Source organism: Canis lupus, chromosome X (assembly GCF_011100685.1).
Source record: "Canis lupus familiaris isolate Mischka breed German Shepherd chromosome X, alternate assembly UU_Cfam_GSD_1.0, whole genome shotgun sequence".
Classification (NCBI taxonomy): Eukaryota; Metazoa; Chordata; class Mammalia; order Carnivora; family Canidae; genus Canis; species Canis lupus.
This window is the reverse complement of record NC_049260.1, coordinates 6600782-6623106: the sequence shown is the minus strand read 5'-3', so window position 1 is coordinate 6623106 and position 22325 is coordinate 6600782. Positions and strand designations below refer to the sequence as shown.

General features: G+C 45.3%; 2 protein-coding genes across 6 annotated transcripts in view; both read right to left on the bottom strand.

Annotated features, from left to right (window-relative positions):
* Positions 1 to 2207: 2207 nt before the first annotated feature.
* Positions 2208 to 16264, bottom strand: CLDN34 (claudin 34). 4 transcript variants are annotated; one of them, XM_038586796.1, is made up of 5 exons: positions 15047 to 16264; positions 14438 to 14626; positions 12869 to 12986; positions 10319 to 10449; positions 2208 to 3189 (listed from the first exon to the last, which is right to left on the bottom strand). In XM_038586796.1, the coding sequence occupies exons 4-5, from the start codon at positions 10417 to 10419 to the stop codon at positions 2523 to 2525; spliced, it is 768 nt and encodes a 255-aa protein (XP_038442724.1). In that variant the 5' UTR covers positions 10420 to 10449; positions 12869 to 12986; positions 14438 to 14626; positions 15047 to 16264; the 3' UTR covers positions 2208 to 2522. The 4 variants fall into 4 exon arrangements, with proteins under 4 accessions (XP_038442724.1, XP_038442725.1, XP_038442722.1 ...); XM_038586797.1 differs by lacking the exon at positions 12869 to 12986; XM_038586794.1 differs by lacking the exons at positions 12869 to 12986; positions 14438 to 14626; positions 15047 to 16264 and adding an exon at positions 12643 to 12854.
* Positions 16265 to 17480: 1216 nt separating this feature from the next.
* Positions 17481 to 22325, bottom strand: part of SHROOM2 (shroom family member 2) — a 143501-nt gene continuing 138656 nt past the window's right edge. For both annotated transcript variants that reach the window (XM_038586792.1, XM_038586793.1), the window contains exon 10: positions 17481 to 20249. In XM_038586792.1, coding sequence (XP_038442720.1) covers positions 19983 to 20249 — 267 coding nt within the window. In that variant the 3' untranslated portion in view covers positions 17481 to 19982. The remainder of the gene's footprint in view (positions 20250 to 22325) is intronic.

Sequence of the window (22325 nt, the reverse complement as noted above, 5' to 3'; positions counted from 1 at the left end):
TGGTTTTGGGTCAGGTCATGATCTCAGGATGGTGAGATTGAGCCCTGCATCGGGCTCCGGGCTCAGCGGGGACTCTGCTTGAGATTTTCCCCCCTCTCCCTCTGCCCCTCTCCCCTGCTCATGTGCTTTCTCTCTCTCTAAAATAAATAAATGTATCTTTTAAAAAAATGCTTTTTTCTCCTGGGGCACCTTGCTGGCTCAGCCACTAGAGCATGCAACTCTTCATCTTAGGGTCATGAGTTCAAGCTTCGTGTTAGGTGCAGAGATCACTTAAAAAAAACCTTTTCTTAAACTTTAAACATAGGAATCATCACCGAAAAATATTTAATAAAATGATTTTAAGCAGCGTGTATCTGTACTCATTAATATTGTAGGTAGGTGTTTAGCTGGTAAAGTTAATTTGTTTAAAAAAATAAGCTGAAAACTACGAGAGTTTCTAGCAAGTCCATAAAACAATAAATCAATTTTTGGAAAACTCACTTATTTTGAAAATGAGATCCATGAATAGGTTTCAAGAGATCTGTGAAATGGTGCAAAATTTTGTGTGTATGGGAATTATTCTGTGGAGAATTTACACGAAGTCAAGAACCTCTGGTATTAAAAGTTATTAGATGCAAAGTAAATAAATATACTTTAATTTCAACACCTCTCTAACATTTGATGTAGTTGCTAACTCTATTATTGATATGTCTTTCTCTCTACTATTTTGTTCTTTAGGAAAATCATTTTCTTTTTTAAAAAAAATTTTTTTTGAATTTTCTTATTTATTTATTTATGATAGTCACAGAGAGAGAGAGAGAGAGAGAGAGAGAGGCAGAGACACAGGCAGAGGGAGAAGCAGGCTCCATGCACCAGGAGCCCGATGTGGGATTCGATCCCAGGTCTCCAGGATCACGCCCTGGGCCAAAGGCAGGTGCCAAACCACTGCGCCACCCAGGGATCCCAGGAAAATCATTTTCATATAGTGAATTTTGTTGATAAAGTAGTTTGAGGTAACAGTAGGTTATGATGGTCTTGAATAAAGTTTTTTTAATCTTAAAATTATACTGATAGAGACACGTCAAAGGACACATGTCCCTGAGGCTCTATAGCCAAAGATGGGACAGTTTGATCATAAAAGGAATACTGAATGCAATTGAGTGAAACACTTTGAATATATAGATACCCACAAGTTACTGTTAAACACATTGATGAGACAATTAGGGAAATCTGAATATTGACTATGTATTTGATTACATTAGGAAATTCACTTTTCTTGGTGTGATAATGACTATGTGGTTCTGTTAAGAAAAAGGCATCCTTATCTTTTAGAGATGTGTATTGAGGTATTCATGAATAAAATAATATACTGCCAGGGACTTATTACAAAATAATCCAAGGCTAGGGTTGGTGAGAGTGAGGATAGGGATGAACCACTACTGGGCACATAATGAGGATTCCTGAAGCTGAGATAATCGTCTGTCTACCTTTGGATGCATCAGAAAATTTCCATAAGAAGAACATGGAGACAATCTCACGAGTTCATACTCAAGCGTTGAGGTGATACTCAGAAAAAAGACAAAAATGAAAACAGATAGTGAAAACAATTTAAAAACTACATTGGTCAACACCAAGATAATTAATGCAATCTTCCCCCTTCCTCTAGACATTTAACAATTAAAGGGGGAAAAATGAAGCATTTACCTTGCCTTTTGGGTAAGAGCTGAATTTTGGAGAACCCAACTAGCCATACTTGATGAGGGAAAGGTCTTCATTACAAAAGCATCCCAGCTACTAAATCTGATAGGAATGTTCACATTAGAGGGATGCCTGGGTGGCTCAGCGGTTGGGTGTCTGTCTTTGGCTTAGGGCATGATCCTGCAGGATCGAGTTCCCCATTGGGCTCCCCACAGGGAGCCTGCTTCTCCCTCTGCCTATGTCTCTGCCTGTCCCTCTCCTTGTGTCTCTCATGAATAAATAAAATCTTAAAAAAAAAAAACAAAACGGGAGAAGAAAGGAGATATAAAGCTGATATGACAGTATCTTGATAGGTGTTGAGTCTGATAATGGGTGTGGGGTGATTCCTTATATTATTCTACTGCATATTTTGGAAAATTTTATATGATAGAGTGATGTTATCACCATATCACAGGAAATAAGGTTGGTTGTCTGTAGCAGACATTTAGGAGGGAAATGTGAGAATCACAGAAAATCTCATTTCTATACACTAGGTTTATGGATTGATTATTTATTCAGCAATAGTTAAAATTCAGATCCAAGAAGACCAACTGGCTGGTGAGAAAGATTTTTTTTTAAGTGAAATTTCTTCAATCAATGAACTGGTGCGTCAGTAAAACAAAGACACAGAAGATAAAGGAAGGAAATTGATGGCCACTTCCTGCCTAAAACTACCTTTGCCATGGTCTTGAATCTTTGGAAATATTTAATAGAACATTCTGCTAATACTTCTCTTTTTTTTTTGCTAATACTTCTCATAAACTCTTGGTCATGTTGGATTCGCAAAGCCAAGGCAAGCAGGAATTCTACGTCTCTGAAGTTTCAGGATGTATTTGTCTGGCCAGGGGGTGCTTGTAGGAGAGGAAAAGCAGCCCACTTAACAGCATCATGAAGGCAGCCAGACATGCCACCAGAAGGGCACTGCCAATTTCCTGACTATCTGGCTTGAAGGGTATATAGAGAGATGGTGGGAAGGTGATACCCTCTTCGTTTATCACGGAGTAGAAATTCCAGACCACAGTGATTGAGATACAGACACCAGCAACCACATTCAGAATCCCTGAAACAATAAATTGGTTGAAGGTGGCGTCCTGATGAATTCCCATGTACACATTCCTAAGTGCAAAAATGATGGCGGCTCTTCCCAAAAGGCCCAGAATGGTGGCGACCAGCAGGAGATTTTGAGAAATACAGATATCAAGAGGCAGGTAAGTATCGTGGTAGGTATAGCGATGACACAACGTGGCTCTGTTGAAGTTGGTGATATATTGGTAAATGCAGACTTTCCACATTCCCACACAGACCAGGCCAGAGGGAGAGAGAGAGGAGTTGTTCATGTACCACACTCGCCACTCCACGAGGCCCGTGGATGTGGTGGTGAGGATCCATCCCACAGTGGCTATGGTGAAGCCCGCCATCTGGCGATTGGTGCTGTTGATGAGCAATAGCATGGTGGCTGCATACCCTGGAGGCCTGCAAACAAGCACAGAGCACCGGGAGGGGGGGTAAGCAGTGCACTGGAGAATGGAGACATTTGACATTCACGCTCTGCTGGTGGGAGCACAGAGCAAGCAAACTTTGGGAAGGGCGCTCTGGCACTATTTTCATCACCACCACCTACTTTCTAACAGGCAGTTCCATGTCTGGTTATTTGTCCAAAGAAATAATTAAGACTGGCCACAAATACTTAGTCATAACGTGGTCATCACGGCACTGTTCATAATACTGACAAGTGGGAAACAGGTTCAAGTCCAATGCAGAGCTTGGTTAAATAATTTATGCCATATCCATGCAACGGGGCTATGTGCCAACACCAAACACATAAGTGGAATTGAACAAGGTGTAGGATTTTTTGTTTGGCTCTGTTCACTTGCATAACGTTTTCCAGTTTCCCCCATGTCGTGACATGTTTGAATAGTTGGTTTCTTTTTATTGCTGGGTCCTATTCAATTGTAGGGATAGGCCACAGTTGAAGTTTTTGGACACTGGGATTGGCTGCAAGTTTGGGTTATTATGAACAGTGCGCTCTAAACATTTCTGTGCAATATTTGGTATGGGAAGATGTTTTCATTTCTCTTGCATAGATACCTAGAGTGGGGCTAGCGGGGTGTATGGTAAGTGTACGTTGAATGTTTTAGGAAGTGGTCAACCACTTCCCCAAGTGGCCACACCATTGTACATTCCCACCAGCACTGCATGAAGGTTCCAGTTTCTCCATCTCTTCCAACAGTTGATATGCTTAGTCTTTTTGATTACATCCATTCTAATTGCCATTAAAACATAATGGAGCCAAAAGGAAGATGTCCAGGAGCTAGCAGGTACGAATAGGAAGTTACAAAAATAGTACATATAATATAATCATGGACAGAAGTAGAACTGGAAGTCTATATGCTAAGTTAGTAAGAGACATTTTTATTTGGGTTAGAGGGATTACGAGTTCTTAAAGCTATTTGTATTGTGAAGGATCACACACATATATTTTAAAAAGCACACAAAATCTAAGTGTACAGCTCAATGAATTATCCCAGGGCAAATAACCACATAGACACCACTTGGTTTAAGACGCATAACATTATCACTTCTTTTCTTTATCGTTTTGTGCCTCAGCATGTACCCCCACGCATCTTGATTCAGTCCTGCCTGTTTTTCAAAACAGGGATCATGCGGTAGGCATTCCTCTGTGACTGGCTTCTTTCACTCAACACTGTGTTTATGATCTTGGGCTGTGATTTTTTTAAATGATGTCTGGGCTATTCAATACCTTTTTAGGAATTTCTGTCATGAGCATGATTTTTAAAAAGAAAAACAATAACAAAGACTTCGTTAAAGTGAAGCAATGGAGGAAGAATTATGTCTGGCACACAAGTACGCTGTAGGAGGTACTACAGCCATTCATTCGCTGTAAGACATAGCAGACATAAAAATTCATAATGTGGGAAAACACCCGTGGAGGGTTGAATTTAAAACACAGATAATAAAACCACAACTTTGTAGTGTGATCTTATTTTTGCCCATCATGACATAAGCTGGAAAAATGCAAAACAAGATGCCTCTGACTATTGGGATCACTAGTGATTTTTTTTTTCATGTTTTACAGTAAAAGTCTATTACGTTTTCTTTTTTCTAAAGATTTTATTTATTCATGAGAGACCCACAGAGAGGGGCAGACACAGGCAGAGGGAGAAGCAGGCTCCCTGTGGGGATCCCGACACGGGACTTGATCCCAGGACCCCGGGATCATTACCTGAGCCAAAGGCAGATGCTCAACCACTGAGCCAGCCAAGCGTCCCTATTACTTTTTCAACTGGGGAAAAATGGGGCACAGTGATTCAAGCATAGAAAGGACAAGGCAGGAGCAGGAATGGATAGCATCGAGGGGTCTGGAATTTATTAGGGCGCATCCCAGATGGGAGGGAGGGACAAGGTGAGGGTATTTTCCAAATTCCTACCAGAAATTCCTTCTCCTGGCCAGAACATTACTGGCAGATGTCATATTTATAAAGATCATTTCTTTTTGGCCAGGTAATGCTGAGCATATTATTTCAAAGGAGCAATTTTATTTATCTTTTTTTTCAGATTTTATTTATTTATTCATGAGACCCAGAGAGAGGGGCAGAGGGAGAGGCAGGCTCCCTGTGGGGAGCCCGACGGGACTCGATCCCGGGTCTCCAGGATCAGGTCCTGAGCCGAAGGCAGCGCTAAACCGCTGAGCCACTGGGGCTGCCCAAGCATCTGCCTTTAGCTAAAGTCCTTGCCCCAGGGTCCTGGGATGGAGCCCCGCTTTGGGCTCCCTGCTCAATGGGGAGTCTCTCTCTCTCTCTGCTGCTCCCACTGGCTCTCTCTCTCTCTCAAATAAAATCTTAAAAAAAAAATAAATCTTTAAAAAAGGGAAATGGTTTCATTTCAGTGAAAATTAGGGCAAACATAATACATATTTATATATGTATAAACACAATATATGCAAATATGCAGAACGTGTTTGTATATGAATAGGGAATTTCTGGGTGCAGGAAATGGTTAACGGTTGTCACCTCTGGGCAGCAGGCCTGGGGTAAGAGCTCCAGAGGTACAACTTTCCCTCCATGGTTTTAATTTTTTGCCAGAAATCTGTAATGCTCTTAAAAGTTAACTGATCAGTTAATTGAGAAGAGGGAGAGAAGCAGAACAGAGGCAGGTCATGAGGCCTCTGAGCGAGGCGAGTGGGGCGGGTGGGGGGGGGTTGGGGGGAGGGGGGACTCGGGAGGCCTTCGTGGGTAGCAGCCCAGCCTCCCACAGCACTTCTGAGGCCCTGGCTCTGTGCCAAGACAGCACTTCCTAAGCTTTGCAGTCTCAGGACTGAAAAGGTCTCTGCCCTTTGCGCTTAGAAACTGGAGGTGGCAGTTACTGGGTAGTGGAGTTTCAGTTTGGGAAGCTGAAAAAAGTCCTGGAGGCAAGGTACTGGAGGGAGGTGATGGTTGCCAACTTAATGCCACTGAACTGTACCCTTAAAAATGGTTAAAATGGTCAACAACGTTATGTATACTTGACTGCACTATGAAATAAAAACAAAACATTTGTTGATGACCCCAAATGGTTGCATCCACTGATATTTACCATATTAGGAATTAAAAATGAGAAATTTAATTATTATTATTTTTGAAATTTAAATTAATTCATGTAATAAACATCATATATTAACAAGGATTTTTATGAAAAGTGACTATTATCCAAACAAAATTTAGAGGATACTGTTTTGGCAATCTACAAACAGCTTTAACATCAGGCTTTAATGGGAGGGGGCTGGAGTCATGTGTACTTCTGCTTTCGGGTTTTTTTTAGATCAAATGGCATAGAGCCTCTCGAAAACTCCACTGTATGCTTGTGAGAAAGGAGAGTGAAAAAGGCAGCCAACATTTTCATATTGTGAAAAGTTTTGGCCTTGTGGATGGCACCCCACATCCAGCACCTGAAAGAGTCCCCAGACCACATTTTCAGAACCACCCTATTGGCTTTCTATTTATCAACTCCATTTAATCCATTCATCCACTTAATCCATGAATCCCCCCCAAACAACGCTTGTAGGTGGGCAGTTTGATCTTTATTTTCTAAGCAAGAGGGCTAAGGACAGAGAGGTTGAAAAACTTGCCTGAAGTCTACGCAGGAAGAAGTAAGCGGTGGAGACAGGTTGGCTGCAGATTCCATCCTCTTACCACACTCATTTGGGGGAAGGTGGTAGCAAGTACATTTAAGTCCAAGGTAGGAGAGTCATCTAGGGAAGGGAGGGGGACCTCTTCCACTGAACGGAGAGGGGAGGACCTTGAACAGATATCCACATAGCCAGGGGCATTAATAGCTTTGTTCATGAAAGCTAAAAGGTGGACCTAGTTTTCCATCCATATGTGACTGGATCAACGATACGTCGTATATATGTACAATGAAATAGTATTTGGCCTGAATATGGAAGGAAATTCTCTCACACACTATAATATCGATGCACCCTGAAGACTAATCTATGCTGAACGAAATAAGCCAGCCATGAAGGATAGATACCATGTGACTCTACTTACATGAAATACTTAAATCGTCAAAATGGTGGTTGCCAGGGGCCGGGGCAAGGGAACAGGGAGTTAGCATCCAATGGGGCGTGTTCGAATTTTGGAAGGTGACCAAGCTCTTAAGATGGATGGTGGTGATGGTTGTGCAATGAGAATGGGCTTTATGCCCCTGAAATGTGTATTTCAAGTGATGAAAATGGTAAACTTTGTGTTGTGACTCTTTTACCACCATGAAAACAAAAAGATCTCTGGGGTTTGATTTCTTCCTTTCCCCCGGGCCCCTTGGGACTGTCTCTTCCTTCCACACTGCTCACAAGTTCACTCTGTGACTCACATGAGGCCAGAGCTTGATTGGTCTTCAAACATCCGTGATGCGCCTGGCTCTCCACATGCTCAAGGATATTAGAATGTCTTCTGTGGGACTGTCCAAAGACCAAAGTTTTGGCAGAACCCTCTCGATGACTCCAGTTGGAAATACCACCAAGAGCATGACAGCACCGGCAAGCAGAAGTGGACAGAAGGCCTATTCCTCAGAAGATCTGTATGTTCATGGACAAAGAGGGCCTCCAGAAAAGTCATCTCTGCTCATCCCAATCCCTCAGAGTCCAACTGTGCAACTCCAACTGACGATCTACACCTTGGGTGTGCACTGGGTCTGAGACTAGAAGAAATTCCCTCATAATTCATATTCCTAAACTCAATATATCATTTCTAAATGCAAACACTGATAGTATAAACAGAGGCATAAAGCGAGATCGAATTGATGCTAAAAATGCCATTAGTGGGGCGCCTGGGTGGCTCAGTTGGTTAAATGTCTGCCTTCAGTTCAGGTCATGACCCCAGGGGCCTGAGATCAAGCCTTGTGTTGGGCTCTCTGTTCAGTGGGGAATCTGCTTCTCCCTTTCTCTCTCTCCCTCTGCCTCTCTCCCAGCTTGTGCTGGTGCATGCACACACACACATACACACAAACACACACTCTCTCTCTCTCAAAAAAAAAAAAAATGGATAAAATCTTTTAAAAAAATGCCATTATTGTACACACTTAATGACAGTAGAGTATGGAGTCATTTTCAAAATAAAAGAATCTCAGCAACCCAAATGTCCATCAGCCAGGTGAATGGATGAAAGGTGGTCTATCCATACAATAGAATATTATTTGGGTCTAAAAAGAAAGTTCTGACACCTGCTACTACATGGATGAATCTTGAGAATGTTATGCTGAAAGAATCCAGACACAAATAGACAAATATTTTATGATTCCACATATATGAGAGACCTAGAGAGATCAAGAACAGAAAAGGGGATGGTGGTTGCCAGGGGAAGGGGAAGAGGGTGAGGAGTCATTTAATGGAGACAGTATTTCAGTTTTGCAAGATGGAGAAGTTCTGGAGGTTGGTTGCACAATGTGAATACTGCATGCTTAACACTGTCAAATTGTACATTTTAAAATGGTAAACATAGTAAATTTTGTCATACTTTTTTTTTTTTTTTACCTCAATTAAACCTTTTAGGAGCACCTGGGTGGCTCAGTGGTTGAGCATCTGCCTTCAGCTCAGGTCGTGATCCCTGGGTCCCGGGATCGAGTCCCACATCGGGCCCCCTGCAGGGAGCCTGCTTCTCCCTCTGCCTGTGTCTCTGCCTCTGTCTGTGTCTCTCATGAATAAATAAATAGTCTTAAATAAAAACTTTTAAAAATAAGATTTACTTAAATACTTTGGAGTTCTTACCTCATGGACATTGAACTCTCTCCAGAGTATGTAAAAGGAATAGGATATTGCACTATTTTAAAGTTTATGGAGTAGACATGAGGCCAAGTTCTATGCTGCTCTAAGGGTAATGCAGGGGAGGTGTGGTGAGCTATAGTAGAGGTGGGGGGAAGGGGGCGGTGCATACTGCAAGGCTTTCAGGATCCTATTAATGGAATCGAATTTCATTCCCAGTCCAAGAAAGCAATCCAAAGGAGCCAACTACTGCTGCAGGCAACAGCAGAGATGAATTTCAGAGGCATTATACAAAGTGAAAGAATCCAGAGTCAGAAGGTTACATGCTCTATGATTCCATTTATAGGACAATCTGGAAAACCCCAAAAGCAAAACTGTAGGGCCAGGAGACATACAGGATATTGTGTGGTGTAGGGAAAGGATCAGCAAGAAGGAATTTGGGGGGTGATGGAACTGTTATCTTGATCATACTGGTGGATACACTATGTACCTAGTGCATGTTTGTCTAAACTCTCAAAATTGAACACAGGAAAGACAAATATTTATTGTGTGTAAATTACACATTAAATTCTGAAAATGGAAGGGAAGAGTCAAACTATCAACAGAAGCATGGTTCATGGGATCCCTGGGTGGCGCAGCGGTTTGGCGCCTGCCTTTGGCCCAGGGCGTGATCCTGGAGACCCGGGATCGAATCCCATGTCAGGCTACCGGTGCATGGAGCCGGCTTCTCCCTCTGCCTGTGTCTCTGCCTCTCTCTCTCTCTGTGTGACTATCATAAATTAAAAAAAAAAAAAAGAAAAAGAAAAAAAAAAGAAAGAAAAAAAAAGCATGGTTCATGATAGAGCTGGAGAAAACCCAAATATCCCTCTACAGTAGAACAGACAAAGGAATTGTGGGTTTTTTATATGATGGAATACTATACATCTTGCACAAATGGTTATGATAGCATTTGTGGTATTTATTGGAAGTACTTATTGACATACTCCTTCCAGCTGGGCATAAATGGTGTTTCACTTATTCATAATTCACTTAGCATGATGTCAGTACCCAACAGGCACGGGAGGTTTTTTGAATGGGCCAAATGTGTCCCTGGAGGCCTGCTCCAAAACTCCTCAAACCTGAATTAATCTGTAGGATGGAGACCCAGCCCAGTGCTGATGGCCTGTTGAGTAGGAAACTCCTAATGGAACTCTAGAGTCTCTGTAATCCATGGCATGAGGTCAAGAGGAACATGACCAAGGAGCATTCTTGCTCTAAAATACATGTTATATATATATAAAATAAAAACAAAAATAAAATACATGTTATAAGGCTTCATGATCTGATGGGAAAAGCAGAGAAATTTACCTGTCTGTTTTTGGCTCCAAGGGGGATCCACTTTCAGCCACTCCACTGGAGTTCTCCGCCTCCGAAACTTGGTAATCCTTTTGTCTTTGGGTAGTTGGCATCTTCTCTCCTATTGGGCCACTGCCAGCCCACTGTCAGATGAGAGCAATGAGACTTTGAAGGATGCTGTTACTATAGTCTGGGTCTCAGCAAAGTGTTCTGGCTCACTGTGTACCACTTACAAACTTATGTACTTATTCCACATTTAAAAGCCTTCAAAGAAAATTTTGTAATAATGGGGCCACTGTGACACGGGAGCTGAGTGGCAAGTATGGCCATTGTGACACTGTGATAGCTGAGTGGAAAGTATAGCCATCTTATGGTTTGTGTACTGTTTGCTAAAAGGAAGGACCACCTAAGAGAATCATAAAAGCCATGCTGCACTCCTTAAGAGTTACTCCCGATTCCCCTGGTCCTTGGTTCTCTGTGTTTATAGATTTGCCTATTCTGGGTGTCTCCTATAAACAGAGTCCTACCACATGTGGCCTTTGTGCCTGGCTTCTTCCACTAAGCATGATGTTTTGGGGGTTCATCCATAGATGTGTCAGTACTTTGTTCCTTTTTGTGGCCCACTAATATTCCACTGTATACAACAGTTTACTTAGTGGGTGATGGACACTTGGGTTGTTTTCTCTTTTGGGCTATTGTGAATGATGCTGCTATAGTAATGTGTGAGTCTCTGTATAGATAGATTTTCATTTCTCTTGGGTAGGTACCTAGGAGTGTAATTGCTGGGTCACAAGGAAACTCTATGTCTAACATTTTAAGGGACCACCAAATTGTTTTCTCAAGTGGCCACACTATTTGATAACCCCAGCAGCAACGTATAAAGGCTCTGATTCCTCCACCTCCTGGTAACACTAGGTATTGCTTGCCTATTTGGGTTTGATGACTGTGTATATGGAGTCACTATGTGTGCTCAGTGTAAAGGACCTTTAGGAAGAAGGGGCACTTTGAGGTTAATTGTAGTTTTCTGGTTATTTTCTGGCTTTGTGAAGTTTGAAACATAAATATTCTTACCAGACTCTGGCTCATCACCTGAATGGAATTTCCATCCTCTGAATTGAACAAGCTTTGTGAACCCTGAAATGCTTTCTCCAAGATGGGAGACCTTTCAATGGAGTGTTCTAGTAGGTGTTAGCTTTCATTAACACTTGCAATGTACACCTCACACTTTGCCTGTGTTCTGATGGGTCTTTGGTTCAGACGGGAAAGTCTCTATTCCTAAGGGTGGAACGATGGCATATGGCTGCCTCTTCCCAGGGTCAGAGTGTTATTGTTTTTCCCTAGCCAGGAGACCAAACTTGAGGGCTACACATGTCAGGTAACTGGAGAATGAAGAGGAGAAAAGGGGAAGTAGATGGTGAGGACTCAGGTAGAGAAACAGGCTCAGGAGCGGCGGGCCTTGTGGACTTGAACAGGGCAATGAAATACCAACAAAATCAACAGCAATAACGTAAAGAGCCCCTAGTGAGGCTGCCTCATGATGGTATTGCTACAGTGTCACAGTGCAAGGGCCGCAGAACAAAGAGAGAACTGCTGAGGTCCTAAGTGGGATGAGGTGGCGCCCCTCGAGTCCATGTCAGAAGAGACCAGGAATGGGCATCTGAATGTGAAAGCAAGGAACAGCCAATTCAATCATTGAGAGCGAGTGAAATAAATACTCCTGTGGCCAAGGAGTCAGAACACAATGAAGGGGCACAGAAAACACAACAAACGTTCAAAAAATGAAATGTGGCATGACCCCATGATGCAGCAATCCCAGCTCTTGGCATATACGCAACAGAGGAGCAAGCAGCCAGCTGCCTACCCCCCCCCTTCACAACAGCCCAAAGCGGGAAACCCAAGTGCCTATTCACGGATGAATGGATGCATGAAGTGTGGTCTCTACACACAATGGAGTGTTTATCGGCCTTCCTTAAAGAGGAAGGAAACTCTGACACCTGCTCTGCCCTGGATGCACCTTGAGGCATCCCAGTGAAATAAGCCAGTCCCCAAGAGACCAAGAGAGTGATCCCACTTATATGCAGCACTTAGAAGCAGTCAGGGTCAGGAACAGCAAGTCTGACAGCTGTTGCCAGGGGCTGGGGGACAAGGGAACGTGGGTTAGGGTTCAGCGAAGACAAGGCTTCTGTTTGGGGAAAAGGAAAACACACGCTGGACAGGGACGGTGCTGCTCGTTGAACATTATAAATGTCCACTGAACCACGTGCTTAAAGTGTGGCAAAACGAGCAACTGTGTGCTCTCTTTTACCACGGTGACACACACACGACAAAGGCCATACCTTCGCTAATCAGTGATGTAGTCTTCAAGGGAATCACCCCCTGGGGGAGGAGGGCCACTGACAGCGGGGGCCCGCCGCACAGAAGCCCACGCAGCTCTTCTCAGGACACCTCCTTCCTTCAAGTGCTCCACAGCAGGCCAGACACAAGTCCTCAGCCGCAATGCCAGCCAGCTGCCCTGTCCTCAGCTTTCTGCTGTCCCCACATTCTGTTACCCATTGTCCTCACCTTCTAAGTTCTCGGTTGCTAGGTCCTGGGGGGTGCCCTGTCCGTTAGATGGCTGACTCTTGATTTCAGCTCAGGTCTTGGTCTCAGGGTCTTGAATTTGGGCCCACGTTGGGCTCCACTTAAAAAAAAATAAGATAAAACAAAAACAAAAAGGTAAAACAAACAAACCCCTTGGTTGTTAAGTCCTGAGCGCCATGACAATATCCATTCTTTCACTGATCAGTGCGTCCCTTTGGTTTCTTTCCTTCATCATGTATCCTCTATCAAGTTTTTTTAGGGGGTGGGTCACGTTTACTTCTGGACCATCCAGAATCCACTTTGAGGATGTGACTGATCACAGAAGTCCTCACTGATTCTCCTGGCCCTCAGAAACGGTCTCTAAGCCACATCATCAGGAAGTAAGCTGTGGCAAGGTGCGCATGCACGTGTTAGCAGAAGTGGCACCCACAAGGGCGAGATTTAGTTGTGAAAGACCACAGGCAACTAACACACTAGGGAAGATACTCTTCATTCGTAGGAAAGGGCCTCCTTGTAGCTGAGGCTTGGATTCCCGGCTTGTTGACACATAATACACATGGATAAGACAGTACAGTACGTGCAACAACTCCTAACTTGTAAGAAATTGACCTAAGACTGGGAAGACTTGAAATGTGGCTTCTGTAGACAGGAGACTACTGGAAAGTCACATGATGTCACCTGGCCAGCACTTAGGACTAGATTTTATACAGAAGCCAAAGCTCCATCAGAATTGCTTGGTATTTCCATAATAAGGAATTTATCCCAAGAAAATGAGTGGAGAGATGTACAAAGATGTAAGTGAAACACACACTCAATGACCTTTATAACCGAGGTTACAGCCGGGAAGACAAACAGAAAAAAAGTCCATTTAAAGAATATTTAGTGAACCTTTCTATGCCCTTATAGTGAAATATTACACAGTCACTCAACACTATGTCAACAAATAATTAATGTTCCCAACATTTTTTTAAAAAAAAGATTTTACTTATTTATTTGAGAGTAAGCAAGAGAGAGCATGAGTAGTGGGAGGAGTAGAGGGAGAGGGAGAAGCAGGTTCCCCAAGGAGCAGGGAGCCTGATGTGGGATTTGACCCCAGGAGATCAAGATGTGAGCTGAAGGCAGACGCCCAACCTACTGAGCCACCTAAGTGCCCCCCACAACGTTATTAAATAAAAAAAATTCAAAAACGTAATTAGCATAATCCTGTTTCATAGAAAAAACGGGGGAAAGGAAAGGAGAGAGAGAGAAAAGGAGGGAAGGAGATGTGTGAATATATGGCCTCAGATGGCAATAGGTCTCCGGCAGCTTTGGCACCTCTATCTGCACAGGAAGGAAGACGACCATTCTAGGCGTGAAAGGGGATCGAGCACGCGGAGGGCCTACCCGACCTGCAGTCTCCTGAGAGTAAAGGAGAGGAAATCTCACGTTGCTCGGCGATGCACACTGCATGGCCTGTTTCATTTATTCGTTCGCTCAAAGCTTGCGTATGTATGAAGCGCTCACTTGTGCCAGGCACCGAGCAGATGAGCACAAATACACATAGTTTCTCACCTTGAGCTTTGAGGGCTTAAGATTTGGCGGGCAAGGGCGGCCCGGGTGGCTCAGCGGTTTGGCACCTGCCTTCGGCCCAGGGTGTGATCCTGGAGTCCCGGGACCGAGTCCCACGTCGGGCTCTCTGCGGGGAGCCTGCTTCTCCCTCTGCCTCTCTCTCTGTGTCTCTCATGAATGAATGGATAAAATCTTCAAAAAAAAGAAAAAAAAGATTTGGTGGGCAAGAGTCTCACAGAAACTCACGCTGGATGATGTGGGACAGGCGCCGGGCTTAGGAGCACGTGCAAGCATGAGCCGCATCGGGCCGTGCGGCCTCGGGACCCTGGGTCCTGCTCGTGACGACACACGGCAGCTCCACGTGCCAGGAGCTCCTCCCGCCATGGGACCGGAGACTAGACAGTTACAGACCTACGAGCAAGGGGTCTTTGGATGAGCAGAAGGAAAACCTCAGAAACGGAGAAAACACTTTGGAACTTCTCCACTCTGAAATGGTCTCCGACCTCCAAGAGGTGGCCGGCCGGCAGCACGGACCCCTGCAGCCTCCACCCCGACCCTCGAACGGAAACAGCTTACGCGACCATGCCGAGGCGACCGGAATCCAGAACTTACCATCCGCACCGGGCTGCGATCCAGGGCCCCGTCCAACTTGGCCAGTCACCCGGCGCACGTCCTTTCGCTGCCCCGGGCCGCGTTCTAGGGTCGTGCGGCGCGTTCCCTTGCCAGGTGGCCTTTTTGGAATCGCTGCTCTACCTTGCATCGCCTTGGCCCTTTTAAGAAAACTGGTAGGGCTTGGTTTTGTTTTTAAAGAATTTCCCTCACGTTGGGTCTGATGTATTTTCAGCAAGCACACCTCAGAAAGCAGACTGCGTCCTTAGAGTGCGCTCCGGATGACATCATGTCCCCTCCTGGTGCCGTCAGCTGCGTGAACACCGCTCGCCGCCGTCTTCCCAGGCCGGGTGCTATCCGGCAGGCCTCGCCTTTGAACTTGATAACCAGGTTTAAGCTGGCGCAGCCCTGTGCTTTGGTGAAATTTGCCAAAGACACCGTCATTGCACTCGGTTATGTCCACCCCCTTTCCTCTCCGCCTGCCGGTCTCAGGTGGTGCATAAGGGACGCGAGCATTTGGGGGACCAGGTGGACAGGTAGGAGGGTGCGCCTATATAGCTTGGGTTTAGGGGGATGTTTACGTAGCTCGCTGATGAGTGAGCAATCTTGTGTGATCTTGACTCAAGATGCCTCACATACAAGAATACACACACCGCGTGTTGCTTTTCTTCTCTTAACGGGAGATGCAAAAAACACGCTTCCAGAATGCCTGCCTTGTAGTGCACAGGCCTGTGGCAGTACAGCAGCTAGGTCTGAAGATGGAACGAATGTCTGGTGTCCCCCTGTCCAAGTGTCTCAGGGTACCCACTGTAGAGCTCCTCCTGAAGAAGTCTGGTGGGCTCATACCAAAGATCAAACTGACACCAGTGGGGCTCGCCGGCCTGGCGAGGGCTTGGGGACAAACGCCCCGCACATTGTCATCAGTGGGTCACAGAACACGCCGTAAGGACCACAGCCCTAGCACTACAGTGGCCACCTATGACTGCATTTGCATCGTCCCCATTTATTCATCTCTTGACCGTTTCAGAACTCAAATGAGACAAGCTGAAGTAGCCTGGTCAGAAGCCAGAAATAAAAGCGAAATGTGTGGTGTCCATCCACTTTTAAAAGTCTAACTTGGGGAGCCTGGGTGGCTCAGTGGTTTAGCACAGCCTTAAGCTCAGGGCGTGATCCCGGGGTCCTGGGATCGAGTCCCACGTCAGGCTCCCTGCATGGAGCCTGCTTCTCCCTCTGCCTGTGCCTCTGCCTCTCTTTCTGTGTCTCTCATGAATAAATAAAATATTTATTTATTTATTTATTTATTTATTTATTTATTTATTTATTTATTTATTTATTTATATAAAATCTTTAAAAAAAGTCTAACTTATGAATATCTTCCTATTTTCAGTAAATATTCACTCTAGTTTGGAATAACTTATTAAAGAGACCTCCGCACCCCCCCGCCCCCTACGTCTAGCCTTCAGGTCCCACAAACCTACCCTGGAACAGAAACCTTTCTCAAAAAAAGAAAAAGAAACCTTTCTCATCCTCCCAAGCAAAAGAAATCCCCATCTCCCTGGTGGCTCTGGCAGATTCGTTCAGGGAAGGCATTTTCCTCCAGGGGCAGATGGAATGAGGAAACCACAAGAGCGTACACTTACGGAGGACTTTTCTGAAACAGGCATGGCCTCGAAGCACATGAACATCAGTGAGCTCACTTGAGCTCTGGAGCTCTTCTCCAGTTACAGAGCAAAAACTCAAGAGGCTCAGGGAGGCCAAGTATGTTGCTCACGGCCGTAAGGCTAGGGAGCAGCAGAGGTGCCCTTGCTCCAGGAGCGTGGCTTTAGTGTCCTTCTGGATTAGGAGATATGGGTGTGGGAGGACAGAGCCTGTCAGTGGCCCCAATTCTTCGCACCCTGCATTCATTCACACTCTGCCACATGACTTCATAGCTTCTGCCCCCGAAGAGGTGGGACACATCCTACAACCTGAGCTCAGCTGTGGGACTTGCTCTGACAATGGAAGAGGGGCAGTGTGATGTAACCAGGTATGTGGAAGATACCTTCGTGTCTGGGTTTGCTCTCTCACGCACCTGCCACTGACATGCCCAGGCCAGATTGCTGGTCCCGGGAGGAAGAGGAGAGGCACACGGAGCGGAGACTATCATGATCTACAAATTCACGAGCTAAAGAAACACTCTATGGCACACTGAAGTTTTATAGTTGCTTGTTAACAGCATAACTGTGGCAACAGCGAGTGGATACACTCTGTGTCCCTGACTCTTTCCTGACTGCAAACTCATCAGCCTTGGCTAGACTGGCATAACGTTATGCGTATACAAGTAATCAGTCCCACAACTTATCAGTAGTTTCAGAATTGGGCATATGGCGAGAACAGTCTAACTATTTAAAAACAAACAAACAAAACAAAAACTAACCTAGGTAAATCAGAGACATGCTCCATTCACTCAGAGACACTATTTATTTTGTTAAAGTCAAGCAGGATGATGTGTTGAGAGGTAAGTGGTAAGTGTCAAGCATGAAATATGTACACATTCTCCACAGTGGACGGCAGGATAAAAGCCACAGGCAATGCCCCTGACTGAAACCTTGCTATATAGAGCATTCCAGAGCTGAGTTATGACAGAGGAGGGGAGTCAGCCACCACCTAAGAATGCCAAGGGCAGAACATTAGCACCAGATCGTTGTCGTATGCAATAATATAGCTATATACAGTTATGTACATTGACTCACTGAAATCTTTGGGTCCCTGCTAACCAGACATTTAAGAGGCAAACGGGACGGGCACAGGACACGTATGATGACATGTGCTTTGCTGAGAGGGTAATAGAGCACTATATATTGCTATGTGTAAGAGAAAGTCCTCAATAGCCCTCAAAAGGCTGGATCCAGACACATAAATTCTATTATTCACATTTTACATATTGATCATCAAAATGATTCACAATACTGTATTTGAGGGGAAAGAATCACAGATAAAAGCTTTGTCTAAATTAAAAGCAAATTACACTCAAACTACTGTGGTTGTCCCCCTGAGGGAGAACGATGGAGGTCCGTGGACAGCCAGCTTCACCTTTTCTGAAGTGACCAGTTTTCACAGCAAGGGACTGCACCAGGAGGGAAGGAGGACACTTCATTGGCAGGATGGGGAATTTTTCAAGTCAGATAGAAATAGCTTAATTTAAGAGGGATGAAAACTTGTGAAAAGGCATTTATCTTTTTGGCATGGCTGGGTTGCCAAAAAGTGTTTATTGCCTGCATTACTGAAGCTTGCCAGTTGGGACCCCTCCCCGGGGTGCACAGACATCCATGCTGTGGCTCAGGAGTCCAGCTCACCCTCTCTGGCTCAGGAAGTATAGACATCAGTCAGTTAAGACATTCATGTGCACGTGTGTTTTGGTAAGGCAATGGTCACTGCTGACAAAGGGACATACACTCCCTACCTGTTGGCAAACTTTTGTGGGAATAGGGGGAAATGAGGATCTAAACGATCCCTCCATCAAACAAATGTCTGGATGTCAGCTCAATACGAATTCACCCAAGGGGTTCTCCTGCCATTTACCAGGCATTGAATCAGATGAGCATCTGTGAATGAGCACACATTAGGTCTGCAACGACGTAGATAAAAAATGAGTCATAACCAAGCCACTGGTGGTTGAACATCTTCCCACAGGCTTGTTTGCCGTGCACATATCCTCTTTGGTGAAGTGCCAAGGTAAGTCTCTTGCCCACGTTCTAACTGGGCTGTTTGTTCTCTTACTGTTGAGTTCTCAAAGTTCTTTATGTGCTCTGGATCTAGATCCTTTGTCACATACATGCTTGGCAAGTCTTTTCTCCCAGTCTGTGACTTGTCCACTGGAAACCGACAGCACGACAGTGTTTTCCTACTGCACAGACTCTCTTTAGAATCTTGCAATTTCAACCAATAAAATGGGCAGAAGAAGATCAACTTTAGGGGTTGTCTAGTTCATAGGACCTCTGAAAAGCCAGAGGAAAGGTTCTTATAAGCAAATGCATAGGACCCTTATAGCAAGGTAGCAGATTTAAGGAGGCAAAAAGAGACAAGTAGCCGATTATCGTTAACAACCATTTGCAACAAAAGAAGTGTTTTGGGGAAAAGTAATTTCAGAAACACACCATTGGTCTCATGAAACAAATGTCTAGCAAGCACGTAACACTACTGGACCCACGATTAACCAAGCAATTTCACCCTGCAGGAAAAAACATCCCTTGGGCCATAACATCAGTACTAAAGCTATTTGTTCTGTGGGTGTGTTTTAAAGCATGCAGACTGTTTCTTTCAGTGATGGTTTTAGAATGAGTGAACCCAACATGCAGGTTATTCATTTCACAGCTGGGTTTTTAACTACTCGGAAACTATTCACTTTTCCTAAATGTTAATAAATTACCATCCTATCATCATGATTTTTGCTGGTGGACAATGAATGAGGGACAACAAACACTCCACACCATTGGACGAAGAGGGATAAAACATGGCAGCCCATGCTTTGGACGAATCACAGAGTAAGATGTGCACCAGGGCTTCCCGTCTCACGCACCCCACCCAGCGGGGCCGCTTCCCGAGTGGATGGGAGGAAGGGCAGACCTAGCAGTGACTATAACCACTCGCATGCATGGCGTGAGCAGAGCCCACAGTCTAGACTGTGGAGAGTCGCCGTCCCCCGGAGCCTGGTGCCACGTGTGCTAACTTGCAAAGGAGAATGGCTACCAGTGAGACATTCTACTCAGCATTCAAAAGGGAAACTAAAAAATTAAATAAATCATTGCAAACATACATGGAAGTTATTGCTTTCCTAAGAGCCATTTTGCTACCAGAGGATTTGCTCTACTGGAGATAAATACAGGCTGAGGTTTCTACTTGCATCCTCAGGAACGGAGCTCCGAGGGCCAGTTCCTGTCGGCTGCCAGGGACGGGCCTCCTATTTGCCTCTTTCGGGCTGAAGGCTGTCGAACAAGCACTTCAGCTGCTCTTCACCCAGGTGTATCTTATCTTCCAGCTCCCGCTGCTCGATGATGAGGGCGGACTTCATCTTCACAAAATGCTCATAGTCCGCCAGGCTCTCCTCGCTGAGATAGCTGGCCAGGATGTCGAACACGATGCGCTCCCGGCGGTCCAGGTTCTCCTTCAGTTCCTTGGCATCCTCGTGCTGTTGGATGAGAACCCGTTGCTTCTCGAGCAGCGATTGCTGTGGAGAGAGAGAGACAAGCCCGTTGAGGACTAGGCCTAGAGCAGGGGCTGCAGCCAGCGCCTTGACAATGCCAGCAGGTGTGGGGGCTGGTTCAGTGGAGGCCCTGGCACCAAAGGCAGGGACCAGAGACCTGATGACATGTACGCGGGAAGACTTGGGGTGTGGGCGGAATGTACTCGGTGGCTGCAGCAGACTCCAGCCCCAGCACCCCCGTAAGCACTCACGGTTTGGGACACCCTCACTTTTTCCTACCGCTGTGATGAGAAGACTGGGCCAGGGACAGACAACTAGAGAGTTCGGAGAGGCTCAAGAGGTGTAAAGGACCCGGGGATCCCAGGCAGGCCAGAGGCCTGTCTGTGGCAAGACATGGAGTAAAGTAGGCAAAAGAAATAGAGTCTAAAGAACTTCTAGAGCCGGGTCTCTAAACCACTGGGGCAGGAGGAAGAGCCTCTGGGCAGCCTTGCAGAAGGATGCGGGTCAGGGGGCCAGGGCAGGCAGAAGGGATACAGGGCTGGGGGCAGATACCCGGGCTCCTTACAAGGGTCCTGCTAGGGGGGACACAGACGAACCCGTCCCCAAAACATGGCACTCATAGTTGCAAAATACACACTTAGCTGTCCCTACCATCCCCAAGTTTAATGAAAACTAAGAAGGAAGAGACAAATGCATTAAATGCCTTCCAATGTCAACTGGTGGAGGCCGGGGGTTCATCTCCTCGGTGTGATTTGCACTCAGGCACCAGGACAGCCACTCTGTTATTCCGCTACTTTGCAACCTGGCCACGGACACTGATCCACAGCCACACGGGAGCGGTCTAGGACGCAGCGGCGCTCTGTAAAACAGGCACACTCAGGAAGAGCACTCTCGACTCGGGGCTTCCAGGAAGCACCTGCAAACCCCATCGCCTTGTAGGGCACCCTGCCCGCTCCTGAGGGACACCTCTAGCTTCACGTCAAACACACATACAGTGAATTTTCACGGAAAGAGGGGAGGCAAAGCAAATTAATTCCAACCCAAAGGGAAGCCGATGTTAACGGATTCTAGAAGTCTGCTTCAGGCTATTGAAATCAGTTGGGCTGAGTGGGGACAGGAAGCTGCAGAGATTGTGAGGAGGATCTGATGTGTCTGCATCAACTCACGTGTTCATTTTCTATCTGGAAAGATGAAGGGAGCCTTATAAAACCTCCCTCCATGGCTTTTAACTGGTTACGATGTCTGTCTCTGAAAAGTTTAGCTTCCCTGAGATTTGGCTGCCCAAATGGATTCCCCTCCAATGCCAGCTATGCTGGAGACTGGACCACTGCACTGCATCTGGCTGTGGCCATGAAACACTGCCTTTGGAGGGACCCCCAGGGACGGAGTGAGGGCTGCAGAGTCTGGTACCCAGGAGGACCACGCATGTGGTACTTAGTGTTGTGATTCTTTCTATCATCCTGAAATTCTAAATAAAGTCTCTGTTCTTCCACATACACAGAAAGAAAGATGAATCAAAGATGAGCTGAGTTGCAAAGGCCATACTATTTTTTCACTTATTTTAATGCTTGAGAATATTCCAATTATGTAAAAATAAATCTCTTTCCTGTTTGTGTTATTTTCCTCTTTTTTTAAAAATTTATTTTTATTTATTTATTTATTCATGAGAGACACAAAGAGAGAGAGAGAGAGAGAGGCAGGGACACAGGCAGAGGGAGAAGCAAGCTCCCTGTAGGGAGCCTGATGCTGGACTCAATCCCAGGACCCCAGGATCATGCCCTGAGCTGAAGGGGGACGCTCAACCACTGAACCACCCGGGCGCCCCTAACTCTTTTTAGATACACCTGGTAAGGATGGGAAAAACAGCAATATGGAATCTGAAATCACCCAAGGGTCTCAGTTATTTTTTAAATGCTTATATAGTATGTTGAAATGGTAGTAACTAATGACTTAGCTAAGCGCAGAACAACAATGGTCTGAAAGCCACACTTGAGAAGATTTATGTGGATGACACCACTCTCACCTGGAATAAGGGAGAAGGGTGCTTCTTCTGCCCCTCCTTTCAGAGAAGTTAAGAAGTCTTATTAATAATTAAGATGA

What these genes read in the sequence shown, in the direction of transcription:
- CLDN34 (XM_038586796.1), bottom strand. Translation starts at nt 10,419, where the DNA reads ATGCCAACTACCCAAAGACAAAAGGATTACCAAGTTTCGGAGGCGGAG. An exon ending in TTGGAGCCAAAAACAGACAG is followed by an intron (nt 3,190 to 10,318) that starts GTAAATTTCTCT and finishes GCTTGTTTGCAG; the next exon opens with GCCTCCAGGGTATGCAGCCA.